At 35.3% G+C, this 25028-nt stretch overlaps 1 protein-coding gene across 1 annotated transcript in view; it reads right to left on the bottom strand.

Annotated features, from left to right (window-relative positions):
* CCDC178 (coiled-coil domain containing 178) overlaps nt 1–25028 on the bottom strand; it is a gene marked incomplete at its 5' end in the record, with an annotated part of 178331 nt that overhangs the window by 41925 nt on the left and 111378 nt on the right. The window contains one exon of the mRNA XM_084510917.1: nt 24350–24499. Within this exon, the coding sequence (XP_084367043.1) occupies nt 24350–24499 (150 nt within the window). The remainder of the gene's footprint in view (nt 1–24349; nt 24500–25028) is intronic.

Genomic DNA, 25028 nt, shown 5'->3' with positions numbered 1-25028 from the left:
GGTGAAAGAAATTAACAGAGGGGTTTGCTTAAGCCAGAAGAAATCACCAGCAGGTGGCTATGCCACTCATCTGAAGGTGGAAGGATCAAACTCAGGTTCTCTGTTGTGTTTTAAATCAGAGCAGGATTGGATATTTTCATGCATTATAGAGTCAGGAGTATAGCTTAAACAGAAGCAAATGAGAAAAATCTATACATATGTATTCAAATGTCTGGACTTAAAAAATCCATATAGATTATTTGAGACGGATGCTGAAGTCCCAGTCTGCACTGGGTTTAAGGAACACAGTACAAGTAGAAATTCTTATAAGACCCTAAGACCATGTGCCTGTTATAGCTTCTAATAAAGTCCTACAAATAATTCATTTCAAAAAAATTGCCATGTTTTCAAGGAAAAAATAAATTCTTAACCAGCTATGCTCAGCTTTTAAAAATATTTATTTTATCCAGAACACTTTTCACAAATGTCACTCGCTTTCTGAGCTAATTCTCAGACCCTTTTGCCAGTGGTAACATGCCTTCAGGAGGGAGACACATTAAAAACATTATTGACATGTTTATGCACACAATGGTAGGGATATTTAGGAGAATAATGTATTGACTAAAGTGTAAAAAAAATCTATAATTAGTGGGAGTTATATAATAGGAGCTTCACTGTTGATTCAATAATTTGCTGCATCACAATTTCCATGGGAGAAAAAAAAAAAAAAAAAAAAAAAAAAAAAGTTTATCTTTTGAAAATGTTAATTTTAACCTAAAAGCAGTGGTTAATCGTGTTTTTTATAAAACAGGAAGTGCAAGGAACCCAGAAAATGAAGAGAAGCAATGAGTTGGTCTCCCAAATTAATCTCTTATCAATACCTAACAAGAAGAAATAATACATAAATAACAATGAGAGGGTACATTATAGCAAAAAATACAATCACTTGCTAATTTCAGACATGATCGTAGGATACTTTAACAGTTGGCAGTATGTGCAAAAATCAGCCACAATGCTCAGAAACTAATTCTGGAAACTTAGTCAGGCCCAGCTGGCTAATTATTGGATATTTACCAATATCAACACCACCACAGAGTTTATGTGACTATGGGAACATAGCTCTGAAGTGCTGCAATGTGTGTAGAGAGGACACACATCAAGCTCTCCATCATTCCATACAACAGTCCCAACTGCCTGCCTTTCCCCAGAAGGCTGGTAACATGGACAAGACAGCCAATCCACCAAGAGCTTTCCCAGATACATAGAAAAAGAAGGACTAAAATGCCTATGTGAACCTTGAAAAGTTCTTAGCTCTGCGAGTGCTAGCATGTGCTGCTACCCACTTCTGACCAACATACAGCTTCGTAGTCAGATGCAACCAGCATACAGCAAATACAACAGATACAAGTAAAGCAAATAAAATTTAAATAAATTTTAAAACTTTGAAGAGGATATTATATGGAGAAGCTTGCAGGTATGTAGTTATTCCATATTATATGGAAGCTTGCAGGTATGTAGTTATTCAGCTCTTGTCTAGACACAGCTAGTAAATACTAAACACCAATACTGTCAGAGTTACCACTGCAAGTTCAATAGAGCATGAAGCTGACCTAGGAAGGCTAGGTATGCTCATATGTTTATTTTAATCATCTCTGACATTTTTTTCTAACTGATATTGTTCATTTAGAATATTTGAAAAGTTCCTATAATTTGTATAACAAGTTAAATAAATACTTGAAACAAAAAGGAAAAAAAAATAATTTTCCTTCAGCAATAATACACTCACAATCCATAACTAACAGGAAGACAAACAATCCATATTTGGCACAAAATACTGAAACTGTCTTTATACCCTGGTTCCCAGTTGATTTAAACCTTCATTAGAAAATATATAACTGTTAGTGCAGAACAATAGAAATATCCAGTGTAATAAGAGTAAATTATATATGAATGAGAGCCAGACACCCTTTGACACACTGCTGATAAAACCCCTGGCTTCAGGCGTACTACTGAATTGGAAACTCTGTTGGGGTAGCACCCCATACAGAATAATGTGAGAAGAAAATCATACTGTAATAAATTTATCTTAGTGACAATTTTATGCACCATTCACTACTGTTAATTTAATAAAATACCCTTGCAGGGTATCTGCCCAATGTGTCCCAGATTGCATGTTTAAATACCAGACTTAAGGCAGCAGCTGGACTTCACTGCACTGATTATCAGCTACTGAATTGTGGCTGACAGTACTTTTAATGATCATGGGCAATACTTTAGAAAATTACAGCATTCTAGCTTTAATTCTAAACTGGAACTGTCTCATCGTTTAATTCTGGAAGGAAATTATGGCTGCAGGAATCTGGGTTTCACACAGAGGTTCAGAGTAGCTAAAGATCTTTCAAGTACCAGAGAAATTCTCCTATGGCTTGTTTGCTATACTTTGATCACCTTGCATCTAAGTAGAAGAAAATGTGTGATGAAGGAAAGGAGAACTGATTTTATCTTATATATTTTGACTTAGTTTCTTTAATTAACACTTCATGTTCCTATGTGTTCCTGTACAAGTATGTTAGAATTGTAACAGTTTAAAACATTTTTATAAGGAGATACAGGCTTCACTTCTTTGTGGTCTCTGTTTTTCATCACAACCTTTCCTCTATAGGAATAAAATACGTTCACAAAATATTGGCTAAGGAAATTAAAGACAATCCCTTCCACAGGATGCTCCACATGGCAGAGGGAGAAATTAAGCATCCTAAACCCTTTTGCCTCCCCATAATAAAATACAATAAATTAAAAAATAAAAATAAAAAATTGCACATTGAAATATCTGTTGGGAATAGCATCTTCAAAAGGTAGAAAGTAATGTTTAATCCCTTAATGAACGTCAACATATTAGCATGAAAGCAAGCTGGTTACCTGCAATCTACCTGTGTGTCTCTGATTTGCTGTCTGATACAAAGGTTGTTGTTGCTGCCTGCGTTCTTCGTACATTGAATAAACAGTGCATACACACTGGCATTGGGGAGTATGTGCACTGCAAGACCTTTAGAGAATTTAAAAGGTATGGCTACCTTAGCTACTCTAGAGTTTCTGAACATTTACAAAAACTGATATTACTTAATGAGCTGGGAGGCAGGCAGACTATATTTAAAGAGTTAAGCATACACATAAAACATCAGATTGCTTAGGGAAGCTACTAAAGTAGATTGAGCTCTCATTGAATGAAAAATAGTTTTTAAAAAAATCCATGTATCAATGGCATCACATAGTACAATCTAAAGCAAAATGAAGCTCAGTTAGCTATTCATGAAAAAAAATACTTCCACCTTTAATTCTTCCCCCAAAGTCTTGCAAAAATCTAAGAAACTTCCAGAAGTGTTCATTCTTACCCAAATAAATTAATAGTCCCTGATCATTCAATAGCATAATTTTCTGAGTACGAATTTTGGGAACAACATTGGCAGGTTGATGATTTAATGTAAAAAATCCAAAAGCATATGTAAAACTGAAGTTGTCAGAGGCTTTTGACACGTGAAAAGGTTACCATGCATCAGCTGCTCTGCTGCTCTGTCACTTAGTTGCTGTGCATTCTTTTACTCTGTAATGAGTGCTCAACACGAGATAATTTAAGGCATGCACAGAAATACTACAGTGTTGTTTAAAAGGCTATATAGACTTATCAAGAGCATCACAAGACATGGTATTTATGTCTCTAGTTAAATAGTTTGCATATCTGAATAAATTCTCTCAATCTATCTGTATTGCAAGTGCATCCACATCTGACTGGAAAATCACTTATCCCTCACTCAGTACGATAATTTACTATACTTCTGGTACATGGTACTATTTGCTGAACTGTGCACACAGGCACTTACCATTGTGTGGCTGATGGACAATAACTTGTTCGTGTGTCAAAAATCAGGTCTACTTTATCCTTGAGGAAACTTGTATATGGTAGTCTGCCATTAAAGCTTGTAATTTTGTTCTGAGTTATGTTAGTGTGACAAAATATTTCAGCTCCAAACGTGATAATGATGTACTCATATCGAAAGTCTTGTTATTTAGCCTGTTAAGTGGATCTTGTGAAATGTGTTCCTCTTTCTATATTTTGCACATATATTTGCAGAGCAGAGAAACAAACTCTCTCCAGCTGGGCAGATCATTTAACATCTACACTATGAAGAACAGGATCTGGATCTGCAGGATCTGGATCTAAGGTAAGCATTCAGCTCTCACTGATGGAGATTGGAAGCAGATATAAGGAGGTAGCTCTAGTAGAACCCCCAAATTGCTATGGTGAGCTGAGACCAGCTATCAGAATAAACTCTGCTTTCTTCTTGCTTTTACTTAGTCCTAAAAGCAGAGACAGAGGATAAATGCATAGAATAAGACTCAGAATTCCTGGAATCAAATCTGTTTTATCATGGATCCTGGGTACTGTTTTCTCCTATAAGTATGTCCATCCTCAGTATGGATAGGTTTATAAAGGGGACTGAGTAAACTAAAGAAAAGGAGTGAATAACTTCAATAAAGATTGTAATTCTGTCTGTAGAAAGGCCTTTACTCCTAAAAATGCATGTAAAGTTTTAGATGGCTACATCCCTGCAGTGAAGCTGTTACAATTTGGGGTAGGAGCAGAGAAGCTGAGCCTTGCTCTCGCAGTTTTGTTGAGACTAAGTCCTTATTATTGCAAGGCCCAGAAATATTAGTATTTGGATAGGTCAAATGTATGATTCCGGTACATCTCTAACTGAATTTTCTGGTTCATTCCCTCTTCATGAAAGCCATTATGCTAGCATGTATGTTCACACTGCTTCCTGAGTTCCTCCTTCATAAAATTTGATAGAAAAATCAGACAGGAAAAAAAAAAAAAAAAAAAAAAAAGGGTTCCTCAACAGGCTTCATTTGGTGTCTGTATACAGGGAGATCAAGGTCCTAACTAAACAGAAGATGCTCATCTCCTATGTTGGGCAATGCCTGAAAAGCCTAGGAAGAGACAAATATTGGCATGGGCTCCTCTATGACATATTGCACCCAAAAATTTCCTTCTGATGTGAGAGACAGAGTTTATCTGATACTAAAAGATCCTACAAAAAAAAGATCCTCTTTGATCCTAGTGATGCAAAGAGGAAACATTTTCTGAAAACACTGTTCTGGACTTGATACAGAAGGCAGTGGCTAACCTTTCTACAATATTTTGTTATTTATATTCTTCACCATAAAAGGAACATTAATTTGTTATGGTAAGCAACAAAAATGTGCATCTGGCAGTTATTAAAGATAGACAGAGGAACATTTAAAATTTCACTTTTCCACCAAAATAAGTCTTCTAAAATTTCATTTAACTGCCAGATTATTTTTTTTTTGAGATTTTATTTTATTTTATTTTATTTTATTTATTTATTTATTTATTTATTTATTTTTCCAGGAAACTATTTCCAGAAGCAATTTCTGTTTTCTCATTAAATATAGGTAATTTCTGAAATTTTCGTAATCTCTACTGTTTCTTAAATTAATTATGAGTTAGTACATTGCATGATAACATTAACAGGGACAGACCATATTTAATATGACAACAGTATATTTTAAATATAACATTGCAATATATTGTGTAAGTCACAATATGTCTTTCATACAATGAACAAGAAAAATGTCAGCATTTCAAAGTAAATGAATGGCTTTGCATTTTTCTTTCACAGGAAATTTAAAGTGTTTTTTTTTTTTTTTTTTTTTTTTTTTTTTCTTTTCAATATAATGTTAATATTTTTAAAAATACTGCAACTTCCTGCTTCTAACCAAGTTTAGTAGATGATAATTTAGATTTTCATGGCATAATAGTATATACTTTTCTCATTAATACAGTGCACTAGACAAAACTATCAGGTGCATAAATGTTTAATACTATCCCATGCGAAATTCCTCTTTAAGCTCAGTTATACATGCTGGTACAAGAGGATTCAATTTCTATTCCCAAACAAGGGGCTTGGTAAAATACAAAACACTGATGAACCTGATGTTGAGTATAAAGGATAAGGGACAGTGTGAATAAAAACTTAAGGACATATCATTAATGTATCAATTTGAAGTCTTGCTTCAGTGGACTAGATAATGAAGAAAAAGTACGGTTGTCCACTATAAGAGAAGAAAAACACAAGTTCCAACTTGAGGAGAGAGATTTCTTTGCTGATGTAACAGGAATGTTCAGGCTGCATCTTTTGAATGACATGTAGCTATCACACAGCTCATATGCATCTCTCTTGCCTGAACTATACTCAAGATGAGGGCAATGCTGAGCTAGAAATTGTAGATGGCCAAACATGAGGAGCAATACAACAAGGACTGCAGAGGTAAATATTGTTAGGTTGTCTGGGGACCCATTGACCAATTTGACCAGAGCTACTCTGAAATGGAAAGGTGGGAACATGGTGATCTTCATGCTCTGTAGCTTGCAGACATACTTTAGCATAAGGATAAGGATTGCTATGGCATGAAAGACTGGCCATCTCTGTATTAGAAGGAGGATCTCCTCTAGGAGAAAAAAAAGATTAAGATACATAGTCTTCACTCTTTATGAAGGCATGGTAATTAGAGATCAACTAATACTTACAGTATCATCACCATCTCAATCAAGGAGTTGAACTGGTGGAGTGAAGATACAAGAAGGTGAAGTGACTATTGACAATACTAATTTCTATAAGCTGAAAAATAAATATAGAGAATTGTGCTCTGACTCCTCTTTTCTTAATTGTAATGTCATTGAAGCTCCCCAATTTAGGCAAGGTGTTTGTAATAAGTAAACAATAGTACCATTTCTTCCTAATTATGCCTTCCAAGAAAACCTAGTTACACAAGCCACTTGTAAAGATATTAAGATTTTGTCTAAAATTAAAATTGTTCTGAATTTATGTAAAGTTCTACCCTCAAATAAATGCTTGTGATGATGTGAAGATTCAGAAAATGCTTCAACAGCAATAACTGGGATGGACGCTGTGTTATAATAATTTGGATACACTTGACTAATGCAGTTATTCGCAATGAGGTTGGCACAGTGCCCAAAGCGTTGAGCAAACAAATACAGCAAGACATTCAGTTTAGAGCCTTCCAATGCTGCAATGAGATCTTTGTTTGGTCCAGGGGTATAGTGGACACTATAGTGTACACTATAATCAAAAACTGCTAAAATATATTTATATTTCTTTGTTAAATTCACCAGTATGTTTTATGTAAAAAATGCTGGTGAGGCACAAGCATTTTTAATCAAATTAGTATGCAACATAAGGCAGCTGTGTATTCAAATGGGTTTTTAAGCAATTTGGTTGTTTTCTTTATAATAACAGGAAAGAACATTTTGATTTTGAAGGTGACAGAGGCAATATTACCAGAATTAAACAATCTGAATTAGCTTTTTCATGAAATGTAATATGTTTTATGCTTTTAGATGGGATGCTCCACTGCTTTCAGATGAGCCTTTCACTGTCACAGTCAATGGCCAGGAACAGAATAAGCTCTGGAGGTAGGATTATCCTCAAATTTAATTTTTTTAGAAGGAGCTAATGGCAAATGTTTCTAGCAAACTTTAGGTGCATCTATGTTATAACTAGAGAACCAAGACAGGATATTAAAAGAATAGGTAAGTATGAAATTAGTAAACAAAGTTTGAAATTTTGATTATCTTGAATTTGATGCTTGAAATAAATATAATCTCTAGAAAGCTAATATATATATATAAAACATTATACAGTATATACATGTACTTTAGTTTTCAGAAGCACAAAGGAAGAAAGTAATTGTAATCATTTTCATGTATGATATAGTGCAAAAGGAACATATCTTAAAAAACATTTCAATATTAACTCATGGAATATGATAGAGATATCTGCAGGGAGTGAATGTAAATGTACGTTTGTTATACCTCAGGATGAGGAAGTTTTCTTCTGTTCTATAAAACTGTAGTTTGAATCAGAGACACAAAGGGAACTACTTCAGTACTTCACATGTAAAAAATAATTATCTGGAAAATAACATGGTGATTCATATCATTCATTGACTTTGGAATCAAGTGTTCTGAGCATACAAATAAAAAGTATGTTTTGTTGTTTTTGTTTGTTTGTTTGTTTTTTCAAGTGTTGTTAACAATGGTTGTTTAGCAAATCAGATTGGGTTCTGTCTAACTGACCCTTCATCACAAGCCCCCTAAATCCCCCAGGGGGTTTTCAAATGTGCCAATCCCTCCTTTAGAGAAGCCCACACAGAAGTATCTGTGTATGCCTACAGAGCACATCTGGTGTGCTTAAGACCTTGGAGTAGTGAATGATTAGAGCTCCATCTTTCTATACACTTCCTGACATTTTCTGCAGTAGAATGAAAACCTGGGGACAGAATTATCAGTAGGATGGGATTCTTTTCAGCACTGTTTTAAAGTAACTAGTCTGAATTTGGACTGAAATGATAGAGTATTCACAGACAAGATTTAGAAAGATACTCTTCATTTATGAACCTCTTATTGAGTGCTAGCTACCGTTCATCTGCCCTGAATTTTCACTGGGCTTGTGGCAGACGTGCCCACTGAAGGCTATGTATGAGGTATAAATTCCTTGGGAAGGTGGTTTCCTTCTGCAGGATTCTGAGAAGAATTTAAAGACTTTGCAAAGAGTAGCAGCAGCTCATAGATCTAAAAGTATGTTTTGCAGGATATACAGATTTAGTGAAATCAATATGCTCATGGTCACAGAATAATTCTTTGTGAAAGTCTTATTTTAGACTATGTAGCCTTGAATTTTCAATTCCTTTTTTATTTTTTTTTTTAATTATTATATTATTATTATTTTTTTTAAATACCATGCATAACTGCCATCTATGCCTGCCATACAATGCCATATAACATCAGAGAGACATTAAGCGACTAAAAGCTTGGTTGTGTCACATTCTTCCTGGGAGTAACCCAGAAAGGAGTTCTGGTGGGATTCTGGTATGCAGAGAAAAAAATAAATAATCAAAGGCTACTGTGGGAAGTGCTGGAAAAGGAGACTGCTTGGGTGAATGTCAAAAAATAGTCATTATTTCAGTGGCTCAGATACAAAAGGAATTTTTTGCAAGACTGTGTAGAGGAGATACAGCATATGTTCTGTCCATAAAAAGACAACAGAGGAAGATATAAACACAAGATGAAATTTCAAGAAGGGAATTTTTTCTTTCGGTCATTGTTGCTGTCTTTATACAGTTATTTGGAAACATTAGAATGGGAGAAACACATTTGGAACCAATTAGAGGAAGCAAGTGAGACCACAGAGGAATCAATGCTACATCTCAATAGAAGAACAAGACAAAACTCTTCTATGATCTGGTGGTACATCAACATGCGAATCAGATTGCTACCGTTTAAAATGATGCTTGGGCTTCTTTCTGTCCAATATGGTGTGTTTAGCCAATTTACTCTCATCAGCTGAAGAAAACTAGGCATGCATCCCTGACATCAGAAAGGTAAGTACCATCTATGTTGCCACCCACATAATTACATAAATAAATAAATAAATAAATTTTGAAGGCAGCCTTTGAAATACAGTCAAAAAGCTTCATAAGGCAACCAACAGACAACTATTAAATAGTTTTTCTTATAATTTTATAATCCCCAGGAATTAAGTTAAAGATATAGCTAATATAGGATCTGTAATCACATGGGAATAGAGGTAGAGCATCCAGCAATATGTCAAGACAGAAAGAATTATTCAGAAAACTTCAGGCCATTAGTGTTAGCCAGGATTCTTTTGCAAGAATATTACTGGAAATAATGGTATGGGACAAGATTACAAGACATTTAGAGATGGGTGATTTAGTTAAGGGCAGACAGCATATATTCACTAAAGGTAAATTATGTTTGACAAATTAGCTTGAATCTGATTATTTTAATGTTCTGTGGGTGAAAGAACGAATTAGTGTCTACAATTTATCTGATTCTCAAAACTATATTTGATATTTGACATGAAAGAGACCAAGTTTACAAGAGGAGAATTACAGGCAGTTATTCAAATAGAATGAAAATTATCTCAGGAAAACGAAAGAGTCTGTCAATTAAAAATAACACTTCAGGTGGAAAAACATATACAATCAGCAGTCAATAAGCACCACTTTACTTGACCTATTACACAAATTGCACTGAAATCAATGTCAAGAGTGGCTAGATATAGAGGTAAGACATATTAAGACTAACAATATTACACTGGGTTACTGGGAAGTGGATAGTAAAGCTACATCGACACAGTTTATCTCTGAAAATTAAAACAGTTCTGATGCTTTTTCATAATGTAACTCCTCATTCCCACCTCCTTCTTTTTTTTTTTTTTTTTTCTCATTTATTTTCAATTAGTCATTTATTCTTCTATTCAGCAAATCCTTTTGAGAACCTGTGAATATGTTTATTTGTTTGTTTTTAATAGTGATAGATAATTTTAAAATATTTACACGATGAATTTATTGCAACAGATCCCCAAATATAGATTTATCTGTAGTGATCTAGAATGAATCATACCCGAGAGCATGAATGAATCTGCTATTGCTGCTCCCTAGAGAAGAGGATTTCTAGCCTAGGCCATTGTTAAATTTCTGTCTTTGGCTTGTGGCAAAACCACATCACAGTCACAACAAATAATCACAGTCCAATCTTACAAACATCTTTCATTTATTTTTATAACTGAGACACATAAAGAGATCTTTGCATCTTCTTCCAGAATTGATATGTACTATGGAATTATGGTTTTTGAAAGTACTTGGTATGTCAGATTGAAAAATTCTGCCAACAGTGTTCAATGGAAAAGGCAATATAAATGTTAAAAAAGACATGTGACAGTATGTGGTGTTTCAGCTCCATGGCAGTGTGAAAAAGTATTGGCCAGGGCCAATACAAGATGGCTCTCTTGTTTGATGGATGCCCAGCTGTGTTCCTGTCCTTCTTGTCTTGCACGGGGGACGTGCATGTGTGCAACTTGGCAAAACCATCATGTAAAGTGCAGAAGTGGCTGCAGGTTAACTGGGTTTTGCCAGTTTAGTTTTCTGCCATACTAGTTCTCTAAGCTGGTGCTCAAAGCAGGCACACAACCAAAATGAGGGAGAATCCAGATTGCAGCTGCAATGATTTAGATTTGCTGGTGTTGTTATGATTGCCCACAGGACACAGGAGCATGCACAAAAACTGAAAAAAAAACATTATCCAGAAGAAAGCAGAAAGCTAGCTGAAGGTGCAAATTGCCATAAAATTGAAGCGCGAATAGAGTAAACATGGTCTTTTATTTACAATTATCATTATTTGTGTCTGGTTTTTCTTTTTTGGATATTCCAAATTAGAGCTCATACTTACAGACTTAACCTGATATCAGACAAGAACAATTTTAAAGAGCTTTTAAAGAACTTTGATTACTCTTTACTGAAGAGGGAGTGACATTAGAAACCAGACATTTGGGACAGTTAAACAAGAGTTCCAGTCTCCCACCACATCGACACTGTAACCAGAAAATAAGGAAAAAGCTTCTTTTTATACTACATAGCCTGGGTAGGATCAGGAATGCCAGAAATAGGCAAGACTTCCAGTGATGGCTGGCAGCTTAGGAACTTCCCCAACATGCAGTAATGTAGGGGGACAAAAGCCTGAACCCTGAAAATCATGGGGGACTACACTCCACTTGCAGGATTATTTCAGGGTTAAGGGGTCTCAAGAATTGGAAGACTCACATTCACATTCTCACTGTCTCATTTACAGCAGCGATTTGAAAGATGTCAGTAGCAGGCCCAGCCCTGAGACCTACATCATTCTGGGATTTCTTCCTTCAGCATCACTGATGAAACTGCTTCTTTTAGCATAATTTACTCAAAATTTCTTGTAGACCATGGTTCTGCTGTTAGACAGATATCTTAATGACTATTTCATCCTTTTTGTCTCCTCCAAAACTAATTATTCACAGTGTGTGAATACAGTGAGAAACTGAGACAGATTTAGCCAAGGATAATTTGTAACCTGGTCATTCAGGCAAGTGTTCTTGGGAAAGGAGGGAATTTTATTTCCAATCATTTTGTCAGGATACTTGAACCTGGGAGGATACTAAGCATCTGAATTATTGACATTTAAGTGAGGAAGTACTTATCTCCCTTTATGAAAAAATATCAAATGCCCTTTCTGCTTGAACCCATTCATTTCCAAATATTTTTTATTTTTAATCAAGCTAAACTGATTTTTTTTTCCCTCTGGCATTTCTGTTTCCCTTGTTCCAAATTCTAAAAATCTTAGTTTAGATTACTCTGAAAGAGATTTTTAAAATCCTTCATATTAATTTCTAACTAAAAATTTACGTGCACAGCTCTGCTCTACCAATTGGTGGTACTTGTAAATAATTAGTTAATGAAAGCAATACAGCTGATTTGTTAATACTGTGTAGACATTTTAGACACATAAAGTGAAGACATTTTAACCTCACAGATACCATCATTAGCAACTACTTTTAAATTTCCCAAGCAAGCAGAAATAAAGCCCCTAGCACTGTAAATAATTGCAAGTGACAAAGCCTGATAAAACTGAGGAGACATTTGACTTACTGTCACTAGGAGATGGTAGAGGAATCATGACTTCGTAAGTCCTTCATTCCTTTCAGACATTGTTTTGCTGACAGGAATCAATGTTAGTCATATTAGTAATTTTATATTTTTCATCTATGGATCCATTCTAGCTGTCCTCTGCTTAAAGCCTTTACTGTTCTTGGGAGACATTAGTACTTGGGTACTTTGGCATGTCTCTCTAGAACAGGCTTTCACTGCTGGACATTAGAGATACAATCGCAGCACACCAAGCTGCTCATTATTTCACTTTTCTTTTCTTTTCTTTTCTTTTTTCTTTTCTTTTCTTTTCTTTTCTTTTCTTTTCTTTTCTTTTCTTTTCTTTTCTTTTCTTTTCTTTTCTTTTCTTTTCTTTTCTTTTCTTTTCGACACTGTTCAGACAATTTTGTTCTTTAGATCTGTGATTTCATATTCTGTTGGTTTACCACAATTTTAAAATAATTCTTACAAGATTTTAGTAGCCAATTTTCTATATAGGTAAGAACAACACTGTCAGGAAATGGTTGGTTGGGAGATTGTAACTCAGTGAACTCCTTTCTGTTTTTATATTTTTTTCTCTTGTTTATTTCAGGAATTTTCATCTAAAAGATGAGGAGGCACATATGACTAAAAATAAAGAAAAAAAATAAAATCACATGTTCTTTCCAGACAAATCTGTGTGCTCTTACTATGTGCACCCCAGCTTGTTAATGGAATGCTTTCCAAGATCTAGTGCTTAGTTTCCTTGTTATTTTTAAGAGAAAACCCAGTTTCTGCCATTCACTGCAAATCACTACATAGAGTGATTTGTTTTAATCTCAGCATTAGCAATTTCAGGGCACTGCTGGGTCAGGAGAATGAGACACCCGCTCTTATGTTCCCTTCTCAATTCCATTGTTACTTGCAATGGTAGGTGGTAAAATATTGAACGGGATAGTTTGTGTGCTTAGCATGCCCAGGTGGCCAAGAAGGCCAATGGTATCCTGAACTGCATCAGAAATAGCAGGACGAGGGATATACATGGCATTGATGACACTGTCCCTCAAATATTGTGTTCAGTTTGGGGCCCTTCACTGCCATAAGGATGTTGAGTTGTGCAAGCGAGTGCAGAGAAGAGCAATGAAGCTGGTGAAGGGACAAGAAAACAAGATGTATGAGGGGAATTGGGGTTGTTTAGTCTGGAGAAAAGGAGACTGAGGAGAGACCTCATTGCTCTCTACAATACCTGAAATGAGGTTGCAGAGAGGTAAGTACTAAGGGACATGGTTTAGTGATGGTACTCAATAGGCCAGGTTGATGTTTGGACTTAATCATCTTGAAAGTCGTTTCCAACCTAGATGAAAATCTCTATGTTTCTGTGATTCCACAGATGTTGCTTATGTATAGTGTTGTGCTATTCAAACCTTGCACAAGGTGCAGAAGCCATCCATTCTTTTGCTCTGATGTGAAGCTAAACAGCTTTTAACAATCAATAGTGATAATATTATCACCCAAACAAAGTTCCATTATTTATACTATGAAGGTGTATCACTCTGAAGAGGAGAATGAATGCCAGAACTGATTCATAGATGACATTTACCAAAAGAGTTTAATCCATGTAGTTAGTCTTTGTTGTGAGATATCTGTTTTTCATAAGATCTAAATCCTTGTTGTCTTAATACTAACAAGACCTTCAAACAAATCTGTACTAGGCTATTCTCTCTGTCTTTGTGAAAATGACTGATTTGGAAAGCTAATGGAATTCATACCATGCATTAGTTTCTTTCTACACTGTGTTTCAAAGTATCAAGTGATTCTGCTTCCTCACTTCAAATTTCTATTTAAGCATTCTCTTATTTCTTAAGTTAATATTAGAATTAGTCATTAACATGTCTGGTAGCCACAGCGCTGTCTCTTTTCATAGTATTTCTTATTGCCTGCATATGAGAAGGCACTTCTACCAGCTTTTCTCATGAGATGGGATATTATCTATATGGACTCACTTGAACATAATAAGATTGCTGACAAACCAACAGTTCCTTTGAGATGGTTGTACAGTCACATTCTGCACATGAACTTCTACTTGTATGAATCCTCTAGAAAATAAATTATTCTATTACCATAAATTGTAAAGTGGATATAGGATTGGAGCTGGCCATTACCTTATTGGATTTCTTTTTACATTCTGAATTGAAATATGATGGACAATTTTTTTGTTGTTGTTTTCCAGTTAATTGGTTGGCTTGTTTGTTTTGTGTGTGTGAAACAAAAAGCTTGGAATATACATGTTTATTTATTTATTTTTCAGAAATACAAACATAATATTTCTATGATAAAATATGTTTCCTGAGATTCCTGATGGACACAAGGATCTTAACAGTTTCATAATTGATCTAGACTTGAGGGAAGTAATGAAAACTGAGAAGAATAATGATTGTTAGAACAAAAAGTTGTTATGATTTCTTGACTTCTAATCTCTATGACAATTTAAAAGACTCATGACATACAAGTCTTTCTGAACTGTCTTTAAGCCTGTCAGGCAGAATTCTGTTCTCAAATACTGTGTCTGCCACTACTTGCCTCACTGGGACAAGCTTTTCTGGGAGTCACCCAAACTGCGAAGAGAGGTTTGACTAAAAATAGATGCAAACTGGTTGCCTCAGCAACATAGGCTCCAGCCATTAAAGCTCTTGCTCCTGTAAAGGTCCTGGAGCCATACCTTCATGTGACTGGTTCAAAGTTCACATAAATGCATGTGAAAGCTCACCACAACCAGTCAGTTGAGATTTTTTTTTTTTTTTTTTCCCTAGCTAGTTCTGGTTGAGCCCATTCCTGCTGATTGATGTTATTTTCATTCTTTCTGAGTGGAAAGGTTTAAGAAGGTGTGATACGAAGTTTCTACCAGTTTCTAGAATAACAGTTTGCATTAACAGGCCACATTAATCATATATGTTAAACTATTAAGAATTTTTTATTTTTTCAAGTGTACAAGCATGGAAAATGTAGGTCTAATAAGACTTTAACATAAGTACCCCTAATAAGATATTTGAGATGAGTTAAAATGTAGGTGTGCTTTATAATCCTGAAAGATTCTAATAGCTTTGTTTATGTGCTAAAAATGAAAGCAAAAGTATGATTTTTATTAAATAAGGGTATTTTGTTGGTTGTTTGCTGCAAGTGTTTTTAGTTAGTTATTAAATGTTAAGTCAAGCTATTTTGACACCAAATATTTTTATACAGTATTTGTAAAATTAAGCTATAACACTGTGACCTTAATGGCGCTCTTAATGTACATTTTAAGTAAATGTGAATGAACATGAATTTATGAAGCTAATAAGAATGTAAATCTCAAAACTATTAATCCATGTGGTTAAAAATGAAAGTGTGAAGTAGATAAAACAAGATAAAAACATTTTTTTGAACTTTTGAACTTTTCCTAAGGATGTTGTTTCCTACTCTGCAACCATTCAACCCGGTTGCTTTACATGTAAACAGGAGAAAGTAACTAAAAACATTAGAGAAAAAATATTGATTTTAAATTTAGTAATGGAAGTTCTTCCTGTTTTTGATTAAATACATCTGTGACCGTAATAATCCTAAAATCATTATGAAGTGTTACAGAATAAATAAATATTATAAAGGGTACAGTAAGCACATGCATGTGGATCTCCTAATACAAAAGCCTTAGAACACTAGGATCAGAGTAAGCTTTACTTCCTATATCAAGTATGTCACAGAGTATATGCAAAACTAAGCCTTCCAGATAAATAGTATTTTCCTGGATACAAAAAAAAAAAAAGATTAAACACAGGACTGAAGATTATACCTACCACCTGACTGAGGACTGAGCAGCGTCAGACCAGGTCTTCCCTGCAGTTTGTACTTACAGGCACATTAACGTGTATCTACATGTTACAAGGTGTTGTGAAGTATAAGAAGTGCTGACAATGTCCATCTCTTTCTACTTTATTTAGTAAGAGGTAACCAAAGGTAACCAAAGCATAGTCTGTTTTTTCCTATTCTGTTCATCTTGTGCTGCATGGAGCCTGGATGAGGCAAACAGATGCAGGAGTAAAAAGAAAAAAAAATGACTCTTTTTAATTAAATGTATTGTAGTCCCAAAGCTCGGGAAAAAAAAAAAAAAAAAAAAAAAAAAAAAAGTATAAAAAAAAAAGAACTTGATGAAAACAGGGAGGCCTGTAGCTTGTGTAGTCTTTCTATAGCTTGTGTACCTATTAGGAAAAAAGTGGTTTCCTGATCTTTTCTACAGAGGCAATAGAGAACAATCAATTTCAAATAGAAATGCTTAATCAAATTATCCCTTTTCTGTATTTCTTACAGAGAAATAAAGAGATTTCACTTCCTGTAATGGGACACCTTCTTCTATAGGAATTTACTATCATTTAAGTCCTACACACACTCTGTTCTGACCAGCCATTGATATGGCCGGTGCATACAGAAAGAACACTGACTTTGCTTTAAATTATCTCAATCATTTAATTTTGTTATCAAACTAATAATTCGAATTGACTGCCTTTTGTATTAATTTTCTGATTGAGTCATTTGAACTTATTGAGTTATCACTTCAAATTTAATTATAACATTTGATGCTTACATTTTAAAGATATAATTAGCTCAATGAAAGTTTAGTAAATTTGCGTAATAAAAACCTTACTGAAGATACATTCTTTTCTTTATGTTTTTATATAAAGTTGTCTATTCTGTCAACCTATCATGGTGTCAAAATTCTAAAGACAAAAAAAAAATTTAAGAATATTGTAAATTACATACTTTTGCTTATTAGCTATAATATAGTCTTGCTATATTTGCAAAAATGAAATTTTAGCTTCATCACATATTTCTGTTCCTAATCAAACCATCTCTGAAAACTGGTTAAACATTTAATTTTAAAACAGATAAAACTTCTGATACTTCTTCTATAATAATTTTAATTTCTTTAACACTGAATCCGTAACACTTTTATTTTTTCATTTAAATTTGTAAGGAAATGGGAATGAGGGTATTTTTTTTTTTTTTTTTTTTGCCGTAATCTTATCCACGCTTTTGCTATTAGTCTTGTGAAGATATGAAACAATCGAAGATCTCCAGATGAGTGAACTGAATAAGCAAATACACCATTTAGAGACAGAAATTATTTTTTGTTTATATGAGAATAGTACTTTTTGCCATTAAGGTCAATGAATGGGAACCATAAAATCTGAAGGAGTTAATTGCATAAACTGACATGTGCCCGCTATCAGATTTATTTTATATTCTATTTAGTCATTCAAAACAACAGGGACATCATTTAAAAAAAAAATCCCAGTTGAGCAATATACTAAAAGTAGTAATATCTAAGAGGGCTGAAAGCCAGACACATGCATGAGAAAGACATGAAAATATGTTATCTATAAAAGCGGAAAAGAACTTCACTTGACTTGCATGACTTTTTGTATCAAGCATGCTACAGCAGTCTTTTGATTCTAATATGAAGCTATAGTAAGGATCATTGCACTAATGCGTGAGGATTTGTGATAATGTTGCAGAAATTTTACTGTCAAAACTGAACTGCAGTGTAATGACTTTTGTTATCATGGTTTCTAATAACTATTCAGCATGAATTGACCCTACATATGTTTTACTGCAATAATATGTCAGTTATCCAGAAAGTAAAAAAAGGAAACAGAAATCAATAGACTCTCTTCTCCCACACTCTCAGTATAATGTTGAATATAGCAGATCATGAATATGAGAATGATTTTTTACTTAAATTTTAAACCAATTATGATTGGCATGGACATTATTTTTAAATACAAGTTATGTGAAGAAAAGCAATTATCAAAGTTTTGTAAGACTGTGACACTTTTAATTTTAAGGACAGATTAAGGTAAATAGTTTCTTAATATATGAGATGATGACATATCTGTATATCTGGGAATCTACTCTAACTTCATGAAAACAAATGCTCGTGTTTACAGTACAACCATCAATGCATTAGAAAAATACAATGGAAGTATCAGATTTTATTCATGGGACAGATGTTATACAATTGTCCAGTATAAAAAGAAGGATATGATAAAGAATTAAGTTTGTTTTTCATGTATAAAAACATTCCTAATACTAATATGGAAGCCCTTTAAGATTTCCAGAAGAAATGTGAAAAGAATGTTAGAAACGAATGCTTCTAAATTAAAGCTGAGAATCTTATCTTTTTATTTTTTATTTTTATTTTTTTTTTAATAATTTATTTATTTCAGAAGCCTAACCAAAGCATAAAATCTCCTGGAATTTGTTAAGTTGAAGAATTTGTAATATAATAATGGGACAGAGTAAAGAAAACAAAGGCAGTAGTAATACTATAGACACACAAAAACATCTTATTAGCAGTGCTTCATTAGTCATGGGAATTGAAGAAAGCAAAGATGTTTTCTCACTTGCAGCAAAGCTGAAACTTGCATGTCTGTTTTCTACCAGGCTACTATCTGTTATATCACACTAGGTTCTCCTTAAGTATCCAGAGGAAAAGTAACATCCAGAAAATGTCAGTGGGAGAGAAAACCTTATTTCATATTTCATATCGTCCGCCTGGCCAGGACGATAGCGCCGATAAATTATTCTTTACAGAACTAAGAGAGGCCTCGAGATTAACTCCCCTTGTCCTTATGGGGGACTTCAACTTGCCGGACGTTAACTGGGAGTGCCACACGGCTGACACGAGCAAGTCCAGGAGGTTCATGAAGCACCTAGATGATAACTTCTTGGTGCAGGTGCTAACGGAGCCAACTAGGAAAGGTGCCCTCCTAGACCTGTTGCTAGAAAACAGAGAGGGTCTGGTGGGAGATGTGGTGATTGGTGGCCGCCTCGGTCATAGCGACCATGAAGTGGTTGAGTTCAAAATTTATGGTGACAGAAGGAAAAGTGCCACCAAAACCTCATCCCTAGATATGGGGAAAGCGGACTTCAGGCTGCTCAGGGAACTAGTCAGCAAGGTCCCCTGGGAAACTGCTCTTGAAGGCCTCGATGTCCACCAGTGCTGGTCATTCTTTAAGTGATGCCTCCTAGAAGCACAAGATCAGGCAATTCCTAAATATCGCAAGTCAGGCAGGCGGGGCAGGAGGCCGGCGTGGCTGACCAGGAACGTTCTAATGGAGATTAGGCGGAAACAGAGAGTGTTTCGCTACTGGAAGGAGGGCCAGGTGTCATGGAAAGAATACAGGGATGCTGTTCATGTTTGTAGGGAGAAAGTTCGTGTGGCCAAAGCACAGCTAGAGTTGAAGCTGGCTGTGTCTGTGAGAGAAAATAAAAAGGTTTTTTTTAGATATGTGAATGGAAAATGGAGAACTAAAGAATACATAGGGCTGCTCCTTGATAGGGAAGGTCTCCTCACAGACAATGACATAGGCAAAGCAGAGACGCTTAACGCCTTCTTTGCCTCTGTCTTCAATGCCGATGATGGGCTTCGGGACCCAGGGTGCCCTGAGCTGGAGGACCGGGACGGTGGGGATGACAAACTCCCAACCGACCCTGAACGTGTGCGGGATTTGCTACTCCACCTGGATCCCTACAAGTCCATGGGTCTGGATGGGATTCATCCCCGGGTGCTGAAAGAGCTGGCGGATGTCATCGCGGAACCTCTCTCAATTATTTTTCAACGATCCTGGGAATTTGGAGAGGTCCCGGTAGACTGGAAGCTGGCAAATGTTGTGCCGATTTTCAAGAAGGGTCAGAAAGAAGACCCTAGCAATTACAGGCCTGTCAGTCTCACGTCAGTGCCTGGTAAAATCATGGAGAAGTTGGTTCTTGAACTTATTGAGGCGCACCTGGGGGACAAAGCAGTCATTGGTCCCAGCCAGCATGGGTTTGTGAAGGGTAGGTCCTGCCTAACTAACCTGATTTCCTTTTATGATAAGATCACCCGTATGGTGGACCAAGGGAAACCAGCTGATGTGATTTTTTTGGACTTCAGCAAGGCTTTTGACACGGTTTCCCATAGGATCCTACTGGACAAAATGTCCACCATACAGCTAAATAAAAACATTATACGATGGGTGAGCAATTGGCTAACGGGCAGGGCCCAAAGGGTTATGGTAAATGGGGCTGTGTCAGCCTGGCGGGCGGTCACCAGTGGGGTCCCTCAAGGCTCCATTTTAAGGCCGGTACTTTTCAATATTTTTATAAACGATCTGGATGTAGGAATAGAGGGTATTTTGAGCAAGTTTGCTGATGACACCAAACTTGGAGGAGTTGTGGACTCGAATGAGGGTGTAAAGGCCTTGCAGAGGGATCTGGATAGGTTGGAGAGCTGGGCGATCACCAACCGCATGAAGTTCAATAAGAGCAAGTGCCGGGTCCTGCACCTGGGACGGGGAAACCCTGGCTGCATGTACAGACTGGGTGATGAGACGCTGGAGAGCAGCCTAGAAGAGAGGGATCTGGGGGTCGTGGTAGACAGCAAGTTGAATATGAGCCAGCAGTGTGCCCTGGCAGCCAGGAGGACCAATCGTGTCCTGGGGTGCATCAAGCACGGCATCGCTAGTAGGTCAAGGGAGGTGATTGTCCCGCTCTACTATGCGCTGGTGTGGCCTCACCTCTAGTACTGTGTGCAGTTCTGGGCACCACAGTATAAAAAGGACATGAAACTGTTGGAGAGTGTCCAGAGGAGGGCTACGAAGATGGTGAAAGGCCTGGAGGGGAAGACGTATGAAGAACGGCTGAGGTCACTGGGCCTGTTCAGCCTGGAGAAGAGGAGGCTGAGGGGAGACCTCATCACAGTCTACAACTTCCTCGTAAGGGGGTGTTGAGAGGCAGGAGACCTTTTCTCCATTAACACCAGTGACAGGACCCGCGGGAACGGGGTTAAGCTGAGGCAGGGGAAATTTAGGCTTGACGTCAGGAGGGGGTTCTTCACAGAGAGGGTGGTTGCACACTGGAACAGGCTCCCCAGGGAAGTGGTCACTGCACCGAGCCTGTCTGAATTTAAGAAGAGATTGGACTGTGCACTTAGTCACATGGTCTGAACTTTTGGGTAGACCTGTGCGGTGTCAAGAGTTGGACTTGATGATCCTTAAGGGTCCCTTCCAACTCAGGATATTCTATGATTCTGTGATTCTATGATTCATTGCACCACATATGTGTAGTAGTATGAAGAAAATCCTCCTTACCTCCTCCAAAGAGAATGCCTTTGCATTCACCATACAAATGAAAGTATACTTTTTATGGGAGTAGTCCCTCTATTCAGCAATGTGTATCCTCCCTATTATCCTTTATAACTGCACCTTACTCAGGACACAGAATCTTACAAGGTCATGATAAAACTTTTCCTGTTACCAAAGACATTTCACCTGTCATCAAGATGGAGCCTTTTCTTGGGCTGAGCAAAGCAGCTATTACAAGCCCAAAGAAAACCTACTTTATTAGTTACAGCAGTTATTATATCCAGTTAAAAATACTCCAAACTAATTAAAATTAGCAATGTGACTTTTACATAAATAATCATTAAATTAGCTTGTAATTTGAGTAATTATATGTATAGGATGTAACGGGAAGAAAGTTCTCAGGATTTAAGGAAAGGAAGGATAAGCACACTTTCTTCATGAATGTTCATGTGATTGTAATGCATGTATATAGTACAACATCTAGAAAAATCATTACTTTGACAATCCACCAAAATCGATTTTCTGTTGCAGCTGTACTTTGACTATTAGCAAAACAAACAAACAAACAAAAATAAACTTCTTTTTATAGGAGGTTTGTATAATCAACACATATTTAATGGAAAATATATCTATTTTAAAAGAAATATTTTTTTTTTTTGTAATATTTGGGCTAGTTCATCACTTAACAAAGTGAAAAGTTATCCAAAAGGAGATTAGATTAGTTGTCCCTGTGCTTCTCAAATTAATATTGTTAATAGAACTTACCTTCTTCATACCTATACTGCACAGAAGACTGTCAGAAATTCTAAATATTCTTATCACTAATTTCTAGCACTAGCAAGGTATATGTGTTGTAATGTCGATTATAAGCTCTTATAGAATAGAAACTTATAATAATTTTCTTCATAAACAAGGTTTTAAACAGCCAGACAAATGATTATATGGCAGTGCTGATGAAACTAGATCCTGTTGGTATTACATTGTAATTTTGCTATATTTTACTATGTTTATTTTATTGTATACAGATTGAGAAGGAAAAAAGCAATAATATATGTTAACTCATTTGCAATTTTCTTTGCTTCCAGATTACCTCATTGAGATGTATGATAATATTATCCACACTATGTCCAGAAGAGGTAAACTGCTGAGTAAGAAATCTCTTTCACAAATATTACCAAGATTATTGGTAGTATTACATTCTGAGAATGTGAAAGACAAATATTCTTACACTCAAAGGAATTAAAGGTCCAGATGATAACAAATATACTTTTCTTTAGTGAAGTTTATAGAAGCTATGCCCTAATTCTGTATTCAGAGAAAAATATGTTAAATTCCTTCTATAACTCACTTCTTTAAAGAAACATTTCAATACCCATAGCATTGCCTCTAATATCATATTGAGAAACCGTAATTGACACTCACTTGGTGAGGAGAGATAGGAGATAATTTCTTCCATTTTTTAATGTTTAATTTCCAACTTATTCTCCAAATATGGTTATCCCTAAGAATACATAACTTAAAAACAGTTTTGTTCTTGAAATAGAATAGTGTGTAGTTAACAAGAATATTTTGGACAGGGTTTTCTTATTGATATTTATCAGGAACAAACTGAGTACACTCAATTTCAAGATTAAGATATTTACTGAGGTGTTATGTCAGGAAATGAGCAATGACTGAAGATATGGAGATAAGATTTAAAATAGGAGAAAAGTACTACAAATAATTTAAATTTCACATCTCATTCATTTATTTATTTGAAGATTTCTACACTGTACTTTTAGAAAATGGACTAAAATGACAGTGTATCAGGACCCGATTCCTGTACAAAAGTTAATACACATTCTTACTAGAAATTGTTGATATGAGTATAAGATTTGTGAGTATGATGACTTCAATGCATATTAATTTTCAAAAACACAGATATGAAAGGCAAGCAAAGAATAACCTAACATACCCAGATAATATTTTTGGATTGATTATAGTTGTTTTTGATAGGATTTATTCTGAGAGCAATAGATACAAAGCAAAGAAACAAAGAAAAAAGTATTTTTATGTGAATTTACATTACATTCTCACAACAAGGTTTTACAACACCTCACTTGATTTATGTTCCAGAGCACTGTTAAATTCCAAGAAAAAATCTTTTTAAATATAACTATTTATTCAATAGAACATTACACCTCACCACTATACCTCCATCATGAATGTTCATCAAACTAGATTTTAACTTTTTTCATTTTCATTTGACTGTTTGCTAAATTAAAGGCTTACAGTGTCTGATTATAGCTGTCATAAAACTCACAGTTCCCTGAAAGAGTATTTCATGAAGAAGTTATGTGTAATGGTAAGATACTGGATACTATACTGGGTAATATATTTTTGTACAAAAATAAATACATTTCAGGTAAAAAAAATGCAATTATCAATTCATTAATAAGGAATAATGAATACCTCATATGACTAGCTCTGTAAAATTTAAAAAACAAGCAAACAAGAAAAGAAATGAAAATAGACAAAGTGTGAAATGCTCATGAAGAAAACAAGAATTCAGGTGGTAGATTACTAGAGCATATTCTATTGCTATTAGGTAGCTGCATTGATCAAATTAATTTTAAAGATGAGATAAATGATTTGAATGAGTGATATTAGCACTTTACCTGCTGATAATCTCTAACTGAAGCTTCCATCCTGATTCTATTGTCATAAAGTTCCGTGAGGTCTTCTTTACTGTTTAAGTAGCAGTTCTGAGAAATTTGATATTCTTGAGCTAACCACAGATTTTCTTTAATGACTTGCTCCAGAGTGGCCTGAAGAGAAAATTAATTGATTATACTCACAGCAAAATGCCTTTCTAAAAAATAAGATTATAGGTCTTGACTCATTCACTTATGAGTATCTCCAAAATATAAATGGCAAGATTATGATCTCAGTAAAACCAATGGAAAAACTCCAAATGTATTTAAAGTGGTTGGGATTTTGATGAATATGTTTTTACCAAAATCAGTGTTATTAATAAATAATTTGTTCAGAAAATCATGATGTAAATAATTACAGTAGAAACTACCAGACATAATACGTCTTCTACCTTACTACAGAAGCCCACTTTTGCAAAGAAATTATCTTGTCTTAATAGCCAGGGATTCCACCAAATTCTTCACCTACGTTGTACTGTTCATATCTCTCCTTTTCCAAGTTATTTGAAAAAAAGTCAATGCAATAGTCATGTATTTTCTTAACGATTTTAATGTTTCCTGATCACTATTTGATTAACTTGATTTTAAAGACTAATTAAATTATCAGCTCTCATGGTTTGCCCCCAGGTGAAGTTGAAGTTGT

Source organism: Aythya ferina (assembly GCF_964211825.1).
Source record: "Aythya ferina genome assembly, chromosome: 2".
NCBI classification, from domain to species: Eukaryota; Metazoa; Chordata; class Aves; order Anseriformes; family Anatidae; genus Aythya; species Aythya ferina.
This window is presented reverse-complemented; position numbering and strand designations above follow the sequence as displayed.